At 36.4% G+C, this 20,512-nt stretch overlaps 1 protein-coding gene across 2 annotated transcripts in view; it reads left to right on the forward strand.

Moving 5' to 3' along the window:
• Window positions 1-290: 290 nt before the first annotated feature.
• The window catches only part of LOC131783587 (twinfilin-1), a 27,719-nt gene continuing 7,497 nt past the window's right edge, over window positions 291-20,512 (forward strand). Inside the window, exons 1-10 of one of the 2 annotated variants that reach the window (XM_066174544.1) lie at window positions 291-420; window positions 1,655-1,732; window positions 2,500-2,550; window positions 3,960-4,087; window positions 4,672-4,767; window positions 5,991-6,095; window positions 7,089-7,214; window positions 7,423-7,576; window positions 8,292-8,410; window positions 9,114-10,331. In XM_066174544.1, coding sequence (XP_066030641.1) covers window positions 396-420; window positions 1,655-1,732; window positions 2,500-2,550; window positions 3,960-4,087; window positions 4,672-4,767; window positions 5,991-6,095; window positions 7,089-7,214; window positions 7,423-7,576; window positions 8,292-8,410; window positions 9,114-9,272 — 1,041 coding nt within the window. In that variant the 5' untranslated portion in view covers window positions 291-395 and the 3' untranslated portion in view covers window positions 9,273-10,331. Of the gene's footprint in view, window positions 421-1,654; window positions 1,733-2,499; window positions 2,551-3,959; window positions 4,088-4,671; window positions 4,768-5,990; window positions 6,096-7,088; window positions 7,215-7,422; window positions 7,577-8,291; window positions 8,411-9,113; window positions 10,332-20,512 lie in introns of those variants that run through there. The other variant, XM_066174545.1, reaches the window with a different exon arrangement.

The following is a 20,512-nucleotide window of genomic DNA, read 5'->3' on the forward strand; positions in this document are numbered from 1 at the left end:
TATTTTGAAAATAAATAAAAAATCATGATGAAACTGACAATTAAAATAGTCTGAAATGTTCGGGCGAGTTATTTTCCCCAGAGGTCCTTAATGAATCGAAGTACAATTGCTAACGATCTGAAATCTCTTCGTATAAAGAGCAGTCTCAAAAGCTTCGACTAAGAATATTTAACATAAAAGACGATTGACCAAAAAATTGTTTTCTTTACGAGTTAAATAATTTATAATAGTCTGCGTAATCTGTTAAATTCACCATTTACTTCCTACTCCAAGCGGAAGTGACGACACGCAAAGCTTCGGTGACGTCACATCAATGGCCGGTCCCTTGAAGAACTGACACGGTTGTGTTCTTGGAGGAGTGATCAATTTCTGTTTTGTTATTTTCCTTCGAAACAATGTCTCATCAAACCGGCATTCAAGGTAAGTTTACAGGAAAAGTTTTAGGTTTCTTAATTTTTTGGAAAACCAGGTTTTCTCGAAGGAATTCGTTAATTTCATTATTACATCGAGCTCCGCTTACTTCGATCTTAGACGTCGTGTCGATTTTTTCGGAAGGTTTAAACTAAGTAACGCGGCTTTAACTTATCAAAGGTTCTGCTAAAAAGGTCATGCAACAGGGTATTAACTCTGAATGGCAAAGATTGTTCCTGCTGTGAAATAGGTTTGATTGTGAATAGCAAAACAGAAACAACAAACTGGTAGCTGGTGTGAATTGAGATATTGAGCGGAAATTTTCGCCAAGCTGTTTTGAATGATATAAATAGTATAGTTGGATTAAGAAGTGATTTATACAGCCTCCCTCTCTTGATTTTTTGTTCAATGTTATTTGCATACTAGTTTGAAAGATTTTTCCGCGGCATGGATGGTATGCACTGAACAACTTGTTAAACCTTCAAACACAGGCAGAACCCCGTGCGATTAACTATCAATAACAGCGAGTTTTGTTACACACTCTCATTAAATTTATCAAACTGATAAATCTAAATTTATATGGAGGAACAAAAATCGGAGATACAAAAATTGATGAAACTACGGACTACTACACTGATTTATTTCCCTTTACACTTGTCTGACCCCTCCTCCCCCCCCCCCTTAAACAATATCTGTCAATAGCGTCATCGTGAATTGAAGCAAATGTGTATTTTGTCAAGAGGTGGTAAATTGGAAGTTTCCTTCAAATAGTTTCAGATAAGGAATTTAACCTTGTGACCGTTATGAGTGACTAGCATCTAATTTCTCATTACAATATCAACCCCAAATAACACCTTAGGGGTCAGGAGAAAAAAGGAAATGATCAATAACTGAGGAAGATCTTGATTGTTATGAATATGAACATGAATATGCATACTGATGTTTGGATGTAAAGGGTTAAGTTTATAAAATATAACAGTGGGCCCAGTTTTATAAAGGGCGGATAATGCTATCCAACTGATAAATTTCTATCCAGCAGATAAGTGATTTCAAAATGTATGGCATTATCCACCGGATAGAGATTTGTCCTGTGGATAGTGTTATCCGAACTTTGAACAACTGGGGCCTGTTTATATTTATCTTGTTGCCAGCCATTAGTAAAATAATGCGATGAACTTATTTTCAAGTGTGTGTTCAATTAAATCATTACAGTAATTTCTTACCCTGATTGTATTTTACACAGCAAATGAAGAACTAAAGGCTATCTTTGCAAGAGCCAAAATGGGAAAAATAAGAGTAATTAAAGTGGATATTCAGGATGGTGAGTAATTTTTTGGTAAATGTTTTATTTATGTTTTTGCAATACTTACTGTGCCCAAGGTTACATATTATACAAAAGTATTTTTATGGGTTTAAGTTACCCAAGACAACAAAAATTATAAGCTATACAGTTTCTTAAGATGGTACAACAATAGTGGTGCCCCAATTTTTGCAATAGTTCATAAAGAGAATTTGCTTTTATCAACTGAGTTGTTAGTGTAAGTTGGCCTCTGTAACAAATTTTTTAAGCTGAGATTTTGAGTTTTAGTCCCTCTTCAGAATGGAAAACAAATCCCTGCTATTGATGATACTAAAATTACCTTATAATACCCCTGACAGTCACAAGATGACAATTTCTTAACAAACTTACCTTCTAGTTGATATAAGGATAGCACAGAGTGATTAGTTCTTGCAGCACAAACAAGTTAATGAAATCATGTAGCAGTGATTGCCTCTAAAATTTTGCTAAGCCTATTTCTTTATTCATTTTTTTCTTGAAAATTGGAAGGAGACAAATGCTAGAAAGAAAAAAGGCTATTGAAACATAGCTTCAGCTTGGAAAAGAGAATTTCCTGTTTGGTCTTTCATGAGTGTGGAAAAAATTAACTGAAAAAAAAAAAAGTTACCAAATAACAACCAAAATAATAGGGAAGCTGAACTTATGAAAAAAGAAGAATTCTACCATGATACACTCTGCATATAAGATACATACCTTTTTTCATAAAATGTATTAATTGCTTTATTGTATTGTTTTTTTTTCTTTTCCAGAGCAGTTACTTTGTACCAGTAGTAAGGAAGCTGATGGAGACTGGGAGAATGATATCCTTGAAATGTTAAAAGTCCACTATGTTTTGATTTCAAAGACTGGTTGTTAAAATAGTTAACTGTGCTTTTTTTTTTCTTTTTTTTTTTTCTTTTTTTTAAGTGAAAGAAAGCTGAGTCTGTCAAAGAATGTCTTAGGAAAGTAAACCCTTTACACCCTAATATCAGTATGCATATTCTCCTTACTGTTTTTCATGCATTTTTTAAGGTGCTGATAAGGAGAATTTGTCTAACCATCAAGAGCTTCTCTGGTTGGTTTTCATTTGCTTTATTTTTGTCACCTTAATGTGTGATTCAGGGGTGATTTTGTGAAGAAAAATTAGAGGCTAGTTACTCTTAACCCTTTTACTCCTGTCTGTTGGTGACCAAGACAGAATTTCTCCTTACAATATCAGTACAATATCAAGCAGACAAGTAATGAAAGTAAAGAAAAATGTTAGTTGCAATATTAAAAGTTGGTTCAATACCAAATTCTCCAAACTAACATCACAAGAACTGTGTGACAGACAGTAGGGAGAATCACTAATGAGATCTTGGGATTTAAAGAGTTAAGGGTGGGTTAATTAGGCACATCATAGGCACAATAATTTACTGTGTGACTGATTATGATCAAAATGATAATGATGGTTAAAATGATTATGTTAAGGGTAAGATTGCCTGGGTTAGCAGTAGTTAAAATCTGTACTCATTAGCTAAGTGGTCCAGCCAGCAGGAGCCTATTGTGGTTCCTTAGAATGAAAAAACAATGAATATCACTACTTCCTGCTGGTCAGGTTTCAATCCCAGACCTTTTGACTAGTAGTCCATGGCACTAGCCATTAGTCTGCCACATCTCCCTCAGAATAGCATCATAAACAATTATTGGATGAGGTTTTTGTAATATCCAGAATAATCAAGGTAGAGGAAGGGGTTATCAGCTAAAGCCTTTGGCTTCAGCTGATAACGCTTACTGAGACCTTGATTATTCTGGATATCACTAAAACTGAATCTATTAATTGTTTTATTATACATTGAACAACAACAACAACAAAAAAGTTACAATAATAAGTGGTACCAATAATTTATCTCTAAATGTGTCAAAACATATAAATCAGCAAGCAACACAAAGGGTGTGAACTTGATATGACTACATGAAAATATACACTCTTGAACTAATCCCCCAGAGAGGGCACTACTAATGATCTTCTAATGATCTCTTAATAACATGCAGGTTGGGGTTGTCAGTTATTTGTTTCTTTCAAACATGTAACTGCTGGGTTTATGTTGGATTTACTGTTAGATTAAGCCTTTTTAACCTAAACACATCCTTACAAAATTAATGCTTTCACTTTTGTCATGCCACTGTAACCACAAGTTGAAATCACTTTGCGTAACTTTTCCTTGAATAAATCCTTGACAGTTTTCACATTATGACAAATCAATTCTACCTCTGTTAGAAGAGAAAGAACCTTGCTATATCTTTTATCGATTGGACAGCCAAAATAACCAAGGCTATGAGTGGCTGTTCATCTCCTACTCTCCTGACTTTTCCAAGGTGAGCTTATTGCATTTCTAGAATTAGAATACTTGTTTGTGCATTGTTGTAATTAAAAATAGTTAAAAGTAGGTTGTTTCAAACGTTTATGCCCTTTATTGAAAAATCAAAAAAATTGTTTTCCCAAATGTCTGGCCTAGTTAAACCTTGCAAGTTAGCAATCTATGTTAATGCTATTTCTAGTAGCCTGCATATCTCCCTTTGTGTTTTATGACATCTTTCAGACATCATGGCACTGAAAGTAGCTATTTAAGGTAGTGGGGGAACTTTTCTCCAAGCATGGCACTACTGCATTTTCAGCCTCCCCATTGTCTTAGTGTAAGTGAGTATCATGCAGCCAGATTTGAAAACCATGAAAGCTCTGCTATGCCACATCATGCAGAGGTTAGCTGATGACTACAGTAGACAGAAATTTTCAAGCACAGACGACAAATTCTAGGTGTCAGTGTTTGTTTTTATCTAACCTGATACCATTAGAACAAAAAATTTTATTCTAGTCCCCAGTTTCATTTCTTAACCCAACACAACTAAGAAATGGCAGGCTGACTTTATATGTAACAACTGCATGTCTGTTATTCGTGTAGCCTCAGCGGAAGATGTTGTTTGCTGGAACAAAAGCTACTCTGAAGCAGGAGTTTGGAGGAGGTCATATAAAAGATGAATTGTTTGGAACAAATCAAGTATGTAATATTCTGTGTAATTTTAACCTACTCCCAAAATTTCAGTAGAAAATTCTCCTCACTGTCTGCCATACAAGTCTTTGGATGTTAGTTCAGAGATTTGATATTTGATCAACTGCTTATCTAATAATTGATATATTTCTTTATTCTCACAACTTGTTTGCTTGATGTTGCATCGAAATTGTAAGGAGAAGTTTTGTCTTGGTCACATGTGGGAGTTAAAGGGTTGGGAGTGTGAATCGTGATCATTAGAAAGAACTTAATGTTTAACCCTTTACCCATGAGTGACCAAGGGATAATTTCTCCTTACAATATCAATACAATATCAAGTAAATGAGTGATGAGATTATGAAGACATACATTGTGTATCAACTAGTGGATTATTACTTGATCCAATAGCAAGTTCTTCTCAGTAACATCACAAGAATTGCATGGCAGACAGTAAGGAGATCTTAGGAGTGAAAGTGTTAACGTTCGTGAGGTGATACTGAGTTGTATATCATCCATTTTAGGTCTTTTGGCTCTGATGAAAACCTCTGCTCAGCTTGTTGAAGTGTTAGTTAACCCTTTAACTCCTAATAGTTTTCTGCACTATATCTGTCATACAGTTCTCGTGATGTTAGTTTGGAGAATTTGGTATTAGATCAATTAATATTGTATTGATATTTCAGGGAGAAATTCTGTCTTGATCACTCATGGGAGTTAAAGGGTTAAATAATAATCCTGACAGCAGTTCTTTTTACGACTACTCTTGCCCAATCACCCACATGCTGGAGACTGCTCAATCAACTACCACTCAAGGATTTAAATTGCAAAACAAAACAGCTTTATGGTTGTGTGATGTTATTCAAAATACAATAATAAAGAAAATATTATCAACCCTTTAGTGCCTTAGGGTCATAAGCTTCTAATTTTTCCCAACAGTCTTACCCCTGGATCAAACATAAGAGAATGAAAGATATGACTGAGAACCTCTTGATTGTTAAATAAATTCTCCTTGTCAGAACCTTAGGAAATTTATGGAGAACAGTATGGAGAATCTGCATACTGATGTTAGAGTGTAAACAGTTAATTGTATTGGTTTAGTTTTATCAACTTCATGTGCAGTTGGACCATTCATTTTCCACACAAAGAAAACCTGTTTGGGCACACCAGATGCTAATATTTCATAAACATGTAACTTTGATTTTTTTTCATCAGTTTTTGTTTTTGTATTTTTTTAGTCTGATGTTTCATTAAATGGATTCAAGAAACACAAAGCTCATGAAAGTGCCCCACCTCCACTGACTACTCAAGAGCTGGAACTTGAAATGGTGAAACAGCAAGAGGTAAGAGATCTGATGGCCTGGAATTTTGTTTTGAATGCAATTGGCCATATTCTGAACAAGCATGGGACTTGAAATCTGGAAATTGAAAAGTTTTGTCACTGTATGGAGCTTTTGAAATGTGCATTGAGTAAAGTGGCTAGATGTTTTTGTTATTTGCTAACTTGCAAAGGCAGGTGTGATACACACTTTTGGAAAGAAACAGTTTAAAGAGAGTTTTGTTTGGTTAGCTGTAAGGTATGGTGTACTTATTGTCAATGGATTCCAAATCATGATGTCTAAGCGCTGGTCAGGTGTTTTGAACTAGACACAAAACCTTTTCACTCCTAGTAGTGACCAAGATGGAATTTCTCCTTACTGTTCCAAAACAGTTTCAGGCTGGAGATGGTCATCTTCAGGTGTTTTGAACTAGACACATAACCTTTTCACTCCTAGTAGTGACCAAAATGGAATTTCTCCTTACAGTTCCCAAACAGTTTCATGCAGAATGGTGTAATGAAAAGATAAAAACAGATCAATTATCAGATACTGTATGAATTCACACCAAATTCTAAGATTTTAAATAATATGAAATGTATAGCAGACAGAGTATTTAGTTTAAACAGATTTCGGGAGCGACAGAATTAACTCCTTCAGTGTCTCATTCCACCCGGGAGTTTTCAAATGAATACTGGCTGTTTGCAAGTGGCTACCCGCGAGCTTGCCAGTGAGACCTTGCAAACTGAGGAAAGGTTAAACTTTGAACAGTTCTTCTTTTCGGCGAAGTCCGTCGCTCGAATCTAAAAAGATCCGCCAAAATATGACTTAAACTTACATTGCGGGACTGTGGGAGTGAGGCACCTTACTCCCTGAGTTCTGTGCACTTTCATGTTACCCATTTATTCTCCCAAGGAGAACATTAGATCTTGCCCTCAGTAGTACACCAGCTTTTCTTTATCTTAAATGTCATGGTTCAAATGTGCTTACAAGGTTTTTTTTTTTTTTGTCCAATTACAGATGCGAGCAGACATCAGTGTAGACAGCAAACAGAGTCACATGACTGGTGTCCAGTTTCCAGTAACTGATGAGGCTCGGGCTAAACTGACGGAGCTCAAAAATAAAAAATTAAGCTTGGTCCAATTAGTAAGTTATACGTTATTACAGAACTTCAGAAACAGAGTATCGTTAACGTTTTGTGTTTTTGTGATATTGTTTCAGCTTTTCGGGCCCGTGAAGTTACAAGGACGTGCTAAAAAGGGTCCCATTGCGAAAATGCATGCTTTAAAGATCAGGAGATAAGTAGTTTTAAAATTTAGTAATTAAAAATAAATCTCTTTTTTTTTTTCAACAGGAACTTAACATAGAGAACGAAACAATTGTACTTGCGGAAACCAAGGAGAACGTTCATGCCAACGATTTGGCACAAAATGTTCCTGAAGACAAAGGACGATATGTTTTCTATCTTTTTAAACACACCTTTGAAGGCGACTTCTTGGAATCCATAGGTAAGAAATTACCAATAACGTTGAGTAAATGAAGGGGGTGAGTTTCTTTCCACCGCGTCAGTGAGGGAGTATAAATGTAAATTGTTTATTGTAAGGATTTTCCAAAGCTGACATTTCAAGCTTTAGCCCTTTGCTCTGACGAAGGTCTAACGCTCGAAATGTTAGTTTTAGAAACTCTTTACGGTGAAAAATTTACTTCATCGACTCATTTGACAAGACCAAACGATTTAGCCATGATCGTTAATTAATAAAGAGTGTATGATCTGAATAGGAATGAATATGTGTGTCTCGGCGTAACAAGTTCTAGGGTATTCATAAACCTACGGACATCGAAGATAGCGTGGCTCACAGTTCTGTGAGTTCCTATAATTTGTTTACATAATTTCCCATGGCATCCAGACCGAAACGAGTTAAACCGCGGGACTTCACTCAGCCACGGGATTCAAAGCTCTGCCATGAAATCGAGGCGAGTAGTCCGTCAGTCCGAGATGGCGACCAAACCTTCAGAAAGAAGCGACGCGTACAATATGCGTTTCCCTTACGTCAGACGAAATATATTTAGGAAGATTACTTAGACCTTAGGTTGTGATCCTACAGCTGTCGCCCTTCACCGAAGTTGAAACTGACAGCGCTTTTCTTTTTCTGGTGTTGGGTTCAGTGTGTTCGTTGGTGAGACCTTCAACTCTTTCATCGCCTCTTTCGATCTACTTTGCAGTGTTTGTGTATTCAATGCCTGGATACAAATGTTCGATAAAGGATCGCATGTTATATTCTACATGTAAGGGCCCGCTGTTAGATGTAGCCGCATCTCTTGGTCTTGAAATCGAAAAGAAGGTGAGTATTTAGGAACGAGTCATTATTTTTTATAAGTTTATTTAAAGAGGGTATAATTCATATTAACGCTAGACAAACGCTAGACAAATGTTCAAGATTCCCCGATGACTTGACACCCAAGTATTTTTTAACTTTTATGCTTAATTCACGCCCCTGCTGGAAACCAGCTTTTATAGTGTTGATAATAGGCTAGCGTGTTAGCGCTTGATTATTAGACGCCTTGAAAGGGGGAGGGGTGGTGGAATTTGGCGGGATCACGTGGTTTACAGGGGGAACATAGTGGGGTCAGTCGTCGCCAATAGCCAATAGCTTAGAAACGGAGGAAATTATAGAAAATTGTCTTCTAGTGACGGGGGACAGATCTGTGTGGGGGGGGGGGGGGGGGGACGGGGGGGGAATCAGGTAAATATTAAATATTATCACGACACAACCAAAATTCTCCAAAGCGCCTCCCCCTCCCCCTCCCCGACAATAATTAATGACCGGGTCCTTGACTGTCAGCACTGCCACCAAATTTTTTTACATCGCTTAATGTAACGCGCTCGTTGCCTCTTTAAATGTTTTTGCTTCTTTTTCGTTCCCATTTTCCCTTCCCGTCTTTGCCCTCACCTTTCTATCATTCCATTCATTGTGTTTCCCTAAAAATCTTTGTCCTTCTTTTCCTGCCTTCCAGCAGTTCCTTACATGTAGCTTTGTTTCTCAGATTGAAACGTCCGACCCTAAGGAATTGAAGGAGGAGTTCTTACACGATCAACTTCACCCCCGTAAGGACTTGATCAGACAGAAGTTTGCCAAGCCTCCAAAACCAAGTGGAAGTCGCGGGCCAAGGAGAATCCACAAGGAAACGGCAAGCACGGAATAGTTTGTTCAGATTCCGATAGTTAAACGAATGTATTCGCGTTTCATATTTTGGTGAAAATTGCAAATTCTCGCGAATCAACCTAATGAAATTTATTATTTTCTATTATTTTGTTGTTGTTGTTGTTCAGAGTTGCAAGAACTTACCTGTACAAGAAATTCCATTGTTCTTTCGTAGAAAAATTAATCTTTCGTTATGTAGTATATGTCGCAGTTTGCTTTACCGTAATATATTCAGAGTGATTTTGAATCAGTCAGAATAGCTATTGCATTTAGAGAGGTGTTCAGCTGACGACAAGTATTGCCTTTCAGATTGCCCCCGTGAAGTGAATTTTTTAACGCTTTTTTTACACCTTAGCATTTATATTCGTATTCCTCACGCCGTTGTCTTTACACGTCTTGTGGTAATGACAAGGAGAACTTTTTTGATGACCATTTCCTTTATACTCGCGACTTTTATATTTGATTAACGGTTGATACTTTAAGGAGAAATTTGAAGCCAGTCATTAGTAGGGGTAAATGTTGAGCTTGGATGTTGAAACTCGAATTTATGTTGGTGATGTAATTTTTTCTACGGAATTATCAATGACATCTTTCTTGCTTAGGGCCTATTTACACGGTACGACTTTTTCGCATGCGACAAGCTTACGACAGGCTTACGACACGAATTGTTTCGTGTAAATCAAACCTACAACTCGCTTACGACTCTTAAGTCATGTCGTAGGCCTGTCGTAAGCTTGTCGCATGCGACAAAGTCGTGCCGTGTAAATAGGCCTTTAGAGATCTAAGAAAGTCCGTTTTTAGTTCCCAGACTCTTCCTCTCGTCCGTTAGGGTAACTAGCGTAGATCTGATCCGCAGATCAGAGAGCGTGTTCTTAAATTAGTGGAAATTGTTGAAGAATTCGTGTTCCTTTTCGTAGATAAGCTTAACTTTCTTGGAACTTGGATGAAGAATGTTATAATTTGTGTTGAAACTACCTCAGCTTCACTTATTCACTGCAATGAGCTGTAAATTGTTTGGAATTTTAGATGTTTTTGAAATAAAGTGAGCCCGTCTCGAGTAGATGTGTTTGGAGGTGATACATCGCCAAATGGCACAAATCGTGTTATCGCGGGGAAAACGCAAACTGGGATTAACGTTGGAGTGCGTGACTCGTTTTAGACAGAGGCAAGAATTTAACCCTTTGCAACCGCCGAAAAAAACATCGAACATTGTGCAAACGGGGAAAAACATACAATTAGCTGCAAAAGAGGAGAAATTGATGGAATGCGTAACTCGTTGCAAATGTGGGAGAGCATCTGACGTGAAAAAAAAAACATCTAACCTATTACAACTGAGCGAAACCATGGTTTCGTACTCAGTCGTTTCGTACCCAGCTCTGTCGTTTAAAACACCCAAATCAACAAGAGATAACAAATAGTGTTGAAGAAAATATTCGAATATCCTTCTAAATTAAGGTTTTTTTTCCCCTTGAAATTTTGTGGGAATAGAAGTGGCCCGTTGGAAATGCTTGGAAATATTGAATTTTGGAATCATTTGCCTAAACTAACGCGGGAACGGAACGCGTGAAACCTTAAGCAAACGCGGGAAACATTTGTGCCAACGCAGAAAACCATATCAAAGGGCACATCCATCAATCAATCAATCAATCAATCAATCAATCCGACTTTATTTATCGAGGGTAGCACGGGACAGTTACAATACTGATAAACTTGTGGCCCTCTTTCATCAGATATGTCCTTTGTATATACTGAAAATATCATATATATATATATATATATATATATATATATATATATATATCGAAAATCGACTTGCAGACTTCCTATATATATATATATATATATATATATATATATATATATATAAACGTGCCCTAAATTAATATTATGTAAAATATAATTGTAGTGATATAACATTGATAAAGATTAAAAAGAGAAAAATTGAAAACAATTCAAAAAAGTGAAAGAAAATGGTAATGCTAATTTACTTTAACATGACGAATGTCCCTATTCATTCAGGCATTTTCGTAGATCTGAATTTGAATTTGACATTTTAATTTTGTCTTTAACACTGGTTGAAACGAATTCCAAAGTTTTTCACTACTTACTGAGAACGTCCTGCCATCCTCAGTTTCCCTTTTAAATCTCTTACAGACAAGGTTCCCTTCTCCGTATCGACTTTTGCTATGATTTATATCGGAATTCTTTGTAATTAAACTGTTCATATATTGAGGGTAATCACCTACCAGGCACTTATGAATGAGTAAACACTTATTTATTTTGCATGGAGGCCATCTTAATTAATAGAGAAGCTTAACACTATTGTCCCTGGTGTCTGCGTTTAATAGAACACGAGCTGCGCGTTTTGTTGCCTTAGGACTTTGGTGAGATTATCCACAGAACAGGAGGTTCATTAGAAGAGCCAGACATCATTACTTGCTTGACAAATGAGTTGTAGTATAAGATCCTTTGCTTGACATCGACAGCTAACACCTAATAAACAGTTCATAGGAGAAATTCTGGATGGGTATAATATCTAGTTCAATGACCCTTACGAAAGTTTTGCAAGCAGTAAAGATATAAACAAACTTTTAAAAGTGCATTTCCGGTAAAGGTAAAAATCAGAAACGAGTGCGAGAAGAATGGCCTTCGTACGGAAAGCATGTTTTTTCGACGAGTCGTAAGAAAACGAGGAGAAAAGATAGACATCTATAAATTCATGAGATAAACATTTTATTGAAACGCTCTCGCGAAGTTCCTCTTGTTCATTCAAGGCGTTTACTCGAATTAACAAATTTATTGGTAAGTTCATTGTTAATGAACCAAGAGGAAATAAAACATTTATAAGCATTCTCATAAACATGTATAGTGTTTGGTTTGTTTGGTATTTTAGGAACGATGGATTGCAGTTATCAGGAGGTTTTTTTATTTTGTTGTCTGTGTAGCTTTTTTATCTCACTATAGTAACTTTTTTTTTAATATTTTGCTTAAAAATTTAAGTCCATTTGATCCTTTTTTTACGTGGAGTGTTTGCGAACAAATACAAAACCAAAGTACAAAATGAGAGAAGTCGATCGCTCACAATTTCATGAGAGTCAAACTTACGAATCCACATTTTTAACTTCCTTTGAAAACGTTCGTGCGCCAAAAGAAAAACAAAACATCCAATTTGTTTTCTCCCCTCATTTAAATCGAGTCACGTTTTTCCCGTTGGGATATATATATATATATTTTTGAGTATTCCTTTTCCTTAAATGTTATGTAAACGCCATGATCTAATGATGTCTTCGGTGGGTCTCATGCTTAGGAGCGATTTTTCAGGAAGCCACTAGAATATTCATCTTTTTTGTTGTCCTAAAAGCCTATTAAAAACGCATTTAAGCGGTGTGAATATGAGACGTTAAGTGTCCCTCAAGGAAGTTAAACAGCTGCAGCTTTAGATTTGCTCACGCTGTTTATCCCAAGGGCCTGATCAGGGCACGATTTGTGACAACTGCACTTTCCGATGAACATTTTTCATCGTGAAAAATGACCTGGATTCTGTCACAAGCTTTTCTGGTGGCACCAGCAAAAGGGAGGAATTCGTTATTTGTCGTGCCTACTCAAACATTTTAAAGGAAAATTAGCGTAACACGTCTGCTAGACTCCTGTTTGTTTTGAGTGACATGAATCAATCAAATCTCGCCTGGAGCATGCGCCACTCGCGGTTTTATGAGGCGGGAAGTCTAATGGTTTTGTGATTAATGGCGCAAACTGAGTCTGGAGGAAAAAAATAGTGTTCTCTTTTGGCAGCCATTCCCAGCAAGTTTCGAATTGTTCACATGTGAAGTTTGAAATGTAGTAAAACTAGAAAACGTTCTCGAGTTTTTATAGATTGGTAACTAAGGTAAAAATGATTGACACGTTGCAGTTTATAAGGCATTGTGGCCATGGTAACACGTTATTAACTATCCAAGATCATTAAATGGTAAATAACCCAATGCAATTTCTTTTTAAATCAAAGGTTTTCCTTCGCACTAGTACAAATATTGTAGCTATAAATATGTCATATTTTAATCAAATTCTGCATTAGAGACAACAGCGGGTTACCTTTTTCTTGAGTCTATTTTTGGTTGACATTTATTTCGCCACTCCTTCAATTATTTTACCTTTATTTGGAATTCTTTATCAATTGTATTTCGAGGAATGCATCTTATTGGAGTTACAGCTCATAGTAGGAGTTTAGCGGTTTCTGGATAAGTTTTTTCAATTTTGGGGTTACAAACTTGAAAAGTTACTGATGTAACCTCTATTTTTGTTTTTCCTTTTTTCTTTTCGCTTGTGCGACCCTAAGTCAGACTCCTGGGAGACATTGATGTTGAAAGTGAAACTTCTCATTTTTCTTATCATTCTCATTCACTGTTGTTTAATCTGTTATTTTTGCAAAATTGTTTCCAGAGAATATGATGATGTTGTCTGAAGACTTTTAGATACTTATCAGCGCCGAGATGATATCTCGTATGTAGCCTCATATTCTTTTAATTTATTATCAGAAATTGTTCGGTATCCAGATAGGAGAATAAGCTTACTGAGTGTCGTCGATCATTCGGGATTAACCGTTGGCCTTAAGAACGGGATAAATATTTTGCCTGTTAGGCGAAAAATTTGACAAATTTCCAACCGTCTCACTTGCAAGACGAGTTCACCGACCCGTTCACCGTCAAATTGTTCCTTTACGTCCGCAAGGAAAAAGAATTAACCGTTAGCTGTAAAATGGCTAAATTGTAACCCGTTATAGCCCGGTAAAAGTCCATCACTCAATTCCAAACCCTCCTCTAAAGGCTTAACAATAAAATCAAAATAAACATACTGGTGGAAATAAAATGCCCATGATGCAGTTTTTCACAGGAACGAATTTTGGTTTGCAGCGTTTCGCTTTGAGATAAGGCATCTGCTTTATTTGCATACGTGTGTGATCAAATAAGTTGTTTGCTTAAAATAACTTCGCTTAGTCTTGGATTTGTGTTCAAAATACGATTTTCGGGGGGGGGGGGGGGGGCAAAGACAAACCGACGAAAATTAACCAAGAAAGCATTGCCATATGGAGTTGCAAAATTGAAGCCCTCTTCACACACTCTCATTTAAAAATATGACAAAAAAAATATATAATTAAAAAAACTTGTCCACAAATACAAGTTTAGTTACTATGAGATACTGTTACATAACAAAAAGTATTTGAATGCATCAGATCAATTAATGCCATTAAGATAATTGGCAAGCCTGCCAAGAAGTAATTCATCACAGTACCCACTACTTTTTTTTTTTTCATTTTTTAATAAATTTGTATATTAAATCCGCCGCCCACAAAGTAAAGTTTCCTTAAAACGTGCGATTTACCTCCTGGTGAAATTAAGTTTATCATGCATAGAAATTTCAGCGGTTGCGAAATTTTCATTCGGAGCCCAGTTCTTTTAAACATACTCTCGTAGTGAAAATGCGAACACGAAAAGCACGTATTCTAACTTCTTCAGAACCGGAGGGCTTACAAAGGCATTAGGTTAAATAGTTTTCTACAACTGTAAGTGAAAAAACCTCTAGTTTCACCGGAATTGTGAATGACAAGGATATTTTTTTTTTCGTCCGGACGTGAAAAATGAAATAGGTTTGTTTAGCTGCTGTGCTAGAGGCTCCTAGAGATCTCATTTTCGGGGTATGCGCGCTCTCCTTTCTTAGCCGTCCCCTATAGTGAGTAAATAAACCATTTCATTTAGTTCCTCTAGTCCTTAAATAAACTTCAATTGTTATGGTTTTTCCCCTTTTGGTCACAATGTTTATCAGCTAGCATAAACCCTGCGTTATTATGCATTAGCCCTAAACTGAAGTGGCCAGTTTTGGTATGCCCACTGGTGTTAGAAAGTTTTTCCCCCCCCCGTTCTCCTCCCGCATTATCAGTGGAGGTTTCGCTCTTTTGCATTGTGTCCTCGTTGTGGACTCGATATTGTTCTTGGCAGCTACCTTGTGATTGTACACCGGTTTTTCTGACGAAAAATCCTCCTTGTTTACTCATGGTGGTGTTCTTGTTCCATGACTATGTAAATTATAGGTGACGGTGCTAAATCTTTAGTGTTATGTACATTCGACAACCCCGTTTCTTGTTGTTTTCATTGTTTTTTTTTTTTGTGTTGCACTGACTAAGTTTTTCTTTTCTTTTTCCCACTGAAAGATACGTTTTTCCTTGTTCCTTTCCGTAGCGTGATTGATCTGGTAGTGAGCACTCGCAAAAAACCCCTTGTAGTTGCTTTTCAGCTTGTCTCCAAAAATCACCACTCATTCAGACGTTATCCCCCTCCTTTGCATAGCCCACTACCCATTCTTTAAAATTTGTCCATGAACCTTTTTATCTCTCTTTCAGCTGTTACAACTTTGTGTTTACAGTTACTATAATTCCAAGCCCGGGTGTTGTCTTACAAAAAATTGAATTGCCTTTTCTTTGGCCGTTGTGTTTTTTTTTCTGAATTTTATTCTTGTTTACATTTTAAGTTCCTGATATAATGGAAATTCACCAACCTATGGAACTTGATTGAAGTTTTTTATAGCTGACCGTTTTCGCTATCTTTGATTCAAAGTTATGTTTATTTTCACTTGGAAAAATAGATATGAGGTGCGGTAGGAATAAGAATCAATATACATACTCCTTTATCTTTTTGATAATAATCTCTGGGTTGCCACTTTTCCCTAAAGATAGATTTAAACAGGGTAATGCGAAAAGAGGAGCGATCGTGATGTTTGAGGATTGCATCTAATTGTTTTACCACGAAGTTAAAATTTTTCTTTATTCCAAAGTGTAACTTGGTGGCTAAACAATTTCAATACTTCCTTTCAGCGAAATTCACTCTTGTTTTTTTCCCATGAAAGCCTGTTTGTTTTCAGACATAATTTCAAAACCGTGATTTTCGAGATGAGAAATCTGTGGTGTGAGAAATTTTCTGAAACCTGCAACTTTGGGTTTTTACTTGCTATAGTGGAGCTTCTCAGAAACTCTGTGGGTTAGATAATCAGCGCTGGAAATCGTCAAGCCTTTAGGCTGTTCGATTCTAAATATGGATTTTTCGTTATATCAGTATTTTGTATTTAGATTTTCCTTTCTTCTTGCTCACTAACGTCTGTTTAATTCGATGTTATACCTTCTGGAAACAATCTGCCACAGACATTAGCACGAATAGAGTAAGTGAGTTTTAAGACCAGTTTGCCTTGCATGCACTGTACACGTCAAACTATACCTTTTTTTTTTTTTTTTTTTTTTTTTTTTATCCTTCCGGGGTCAACTGGGAACGTGTGAGTTATGCTGTGATTATATGACCATCCGGTTTAAATAGACAAAAAGTTGAAAACAAACGCTACATTCGATGGTTTGGATGACAGAGCGGGGGCGAGTCAAGTCATATATAAAGAGGACGCCAGCTCGAAAGTGATATAATAAGTAATCTTCTCAAGTGAAAAGTTGTTCCACTAAAAGACTCCCCTCGATTGTCGCTGATCATTCAAATGAAATCATTCCTGCTCTCGTACAATAGTTTTTACTTCTCTTCTACCAATGAATCTTTTGCACAGTTAAGGTTTTATTAGTTTCTTATTTTATTGTTCATGTGGCTAGTAGTAATTTTTCTTTTTAATTTTTTTTTATAGAGTTCTCTATGAAAGAAATTAATTCCGGCACGCACAGTATGGCTTTTAAACCAGTCTAAAACTCTCTTATTGGAAAATGGTCTAATTTTTGTGTTGTTGCTGAAGAGGCTAAGTCTCATTTCCCGTGAATTTTCCATTTGAACGTTTTCCCTTTACAATGTTTGAGTTTATGACAAGTAACACCAACAACGAAAAACATCTGTTTTTCCATTTCTTTTAGACAAGAAGTAGTGAAATTTTATTATTTGCAATTTTGAATCGGAAAGAACTAACATTACCAGAATAATTTTAAATCCGAAAAGAAGATTTCTCGGTGCTGATGAAATGGAGAGGAATTTTGTTTAATGGTAATAATTTATGCAATGTCGGTTAACTCATATTAGTCCGTGAAACAGCGTGAGGCGGCTATTAATCAAAGCGAATATACTATCAAGATTGAAAACTTGCGTGTTGGCTCCACCAAGAAAACCATACTCTTATACCGGAGTTTGACTGGCGTTTGGTTATTTTTATGGGCAGGGAGTTGCGACACAGGGATTCTCTTTTTATGCTATTTTTGTATTTGAGTAATCTGCCGTCATGTAATAGTTTGTCCAATCGTCTTCTATCTGAGCTTTGCCTGCTTTCATTTTGTGAATTTGTGCAAAACTATTAAATTTGACCCTAATTGTCTCAGATCATTTTTATATATGCCCTGAGACAAGCGAGAATATTAAACGTCTACTCTCAAGGGTTTGCAGTCATCCTACTTGCCATTATGCTAAAATCCTTTCCCAAGGTCCTTTTTTAATATAGTGTTTCTATTTTGCGTCGCAGAGTGGTCGTGTAGAAACTACAACATCTGTGTTAAGCCCAGCACAAAGCGCTGTCCCTCTGCGTTGTGATGTCGAGGCGGAAACGCTGTTTAATGCGCAAACTGGTGGTGAGTCGTGGATTGTACAAAATGGATATTTCTCTATAGCAAAGGCGACCCACCTATTGTGGAAAACTCTCTTATCGCTAAACATGATATAGTTGAGGTATTTTTGCATCGAATTTCAATTGTGCCCCACCTTTCTGACCTTCAAAATCTCTTGTTTTTTTATTCTAAATGCCAGTAGATCGCTTAAGATTCATTTTTTTGTATGTAATTGGCAACATTTAGTCAATGTTAGTTCAATGTATTATCAATTTCCTTTTTAACGATCAGTTCCTGCGTCAAACTAAAGATCCAATTCTCTTAATTCAAAATTCTTTATTTGAGCACAACGATATGAAAATATCAAAATATACGAAAGAAGATTGGGAATGTATTTTGTGGCAAGAAAGCTATACAAGTGAATACATTTCAGGGGTTTGTTGTCAAGTCACAATCTTGGCAAGCCAAAATTAATCAACTCGGTCTTTCCAAAATACTCTTGACAAATCGATAATTTTGTTTTAGATTTTTGGATTGATGAATTTCTTTTTTAAGAGGACATTACTTCGCAGTAGTACAAATTTTGCTTTTATAACAATAAGCATTGCTACGATCAATCATTCGACTTACTTGGAAAAATACACACCCCCGGGTAATACTATATCCAAATATGTGGGTACCTTTAAATGTTTTGAACGACGGAGACAATTATTTTTTGTAGTACTGTTTTATTTTTAAATAATCTTTACCTCTTATAGGTTATTAAGGTTATTTTTACTCAGGAATGTCTAAAACAGAATTTCAGCAGTGCATGACAGTTCGCTTTGCTTTAACCCTGATAGATTGATTCCACCATAGATTAATTAGTGTTAAGTATCTGTGGTAAAAAAATACCTAACTCTCAGGGTTGTTTTTGGTCACAACCAGTTTTTCCTCATGTTGAGCATAGTATTTCCAATACTTTTCCCCTGTCACGGACGACACGCCAATGCTAGGAAGGATAAACAGGAAGACCTGATAGAAATTATGGCATGCCACGCCGAGACTGGAAATTTTTTGGTGGGGTCATGGTTTTGCTTATAAGAAAGTTGGCCTCTGGACCACTGAATGATTAGTTTTTATTTGTTAGGTTGTATGCCGAGTATCAACATCTTGTAGAACTGGTTTTTAGCGTGGGTGCATTGAAAAGCAATACTGAACGAAGAAATACAAAACTCAGTAGCAATAAATTTGAGGGCAAACATTTGTTTTTAGCTCCTGGCTTGTTGTTTCTTAACTTTCTTTCTCATTGAACACACTGACCTTGGTTTTTGAACAGCGAACAAATATTTTCCGAAATATCTCTAGACTTTACACTACAGGACATTTCTCTATTACTAATAAAGGTTACCATTTCTGCTTCTGTTCAAAACTGAATGGGCCGATGAAAATGTAGCATTTCTCTTATAGTCAACATATACTCGTAATATTTCCTCATTCAAATTATTTGAGGGAGCGACCATTCAAGATTCGTACAAAAAGTTCTTTCGAAATGGTGTAATATTGTTTTCCTCAATGCAAAACAGGCAACAACCACAAATATAAGATAAGATTCAGGCACAGATACTTTGTCGAAGTTCAATTCAAACCCTTTAAATGAAGTCGGGAAGCACGTTCTATAAGACCCCCCACCAAACCGCGTTTCTTGAAGATAGACCAAACTCGCAATATCGTCTTGTTGAACATGTGGGTTGATTAGATTGAGATGTTAAATGTTTGGCAATGGTGCAAGATAAAGGAAGGACATTTAAGGGCTAAGGTTTAATGGAACCTCCCTAACTTCCGGTAACATTGTCTGAAGTCTTAACACACAAAAGCCTCGCAGATCTATTTAGTGATTAAGCGTCTCAAATTTGGTTCAAACCGTGAAAAGCATTTTTGTTAGTGCGGGGATCCGCAATGGAGGCAACTGTTCCTTGGCGTCGTAACGTAAAAATAGAATTGAAACAGATGGTCAATTTTGGGGTCAGTGTTTGAATATAAAGAGAAACCCGCTAATCGTATATGTACAGGAAATTATACGAGTTTTACCGGCAAACATTCGAACAAAAGGATAAAATTGAGAATGCATCTTTTAACTTTTCGCACGATAACAATGCACAAAAGCAACTTACTCAAAAAACGAACAATAACGAGGAAACCAAAAGAATATTGAATGAAGAAGAAACGAACTCTTAAGAAAGAAGATGAAGAATACTTCGTAGCCATGGAAACTGACTCTGGACACAACAATATCACAATGTAGCAAAACTAATAACTGATCTGATATACCAGATAAGATATGACGGTTGTACAAAAGCTTCAAAAATTAAAAACAGGATCACAAATATGCGCGTATCTAAGTTGGACGCTCTATGGGCCAATTATGTCTTCAAATTGATTTGCAGATGCTCGATTCCTCCTCATCTAAAAACACATAATCAAATTAAATTTACAAGAAATTTGGAATAGCTTCCTTTCCAGAAACGTGAAAATTCCAGTGAAGTTAGGTTTTCAACTTCGAAACGCGATAACACAACATCACGGACGTTCGGTTTTAGTCTGATATGTGCGTGTCTTGTGATTAACAAAATTGCAAAAAGGTATGTTCGTTCTATCGTTTTAGAGCAATTTTCAAATTAGCGTTGTAAGGATCTGTG

Source organism: Pocillopora verrucosa, chromosome 11, assembly GCF_036669915.1.
Source record: "Pocillopora verrucosa isolate sample1 chromosome 11, ASM3666991v2, whole genome shotgun sequence".
Lineage (NCBI taxonomy): Eukaryota > Metazoa > Cnidaria > Anthozoa > Scleractinia > Pocilloporidae > Pocillopora > Pocillopora verrucosa.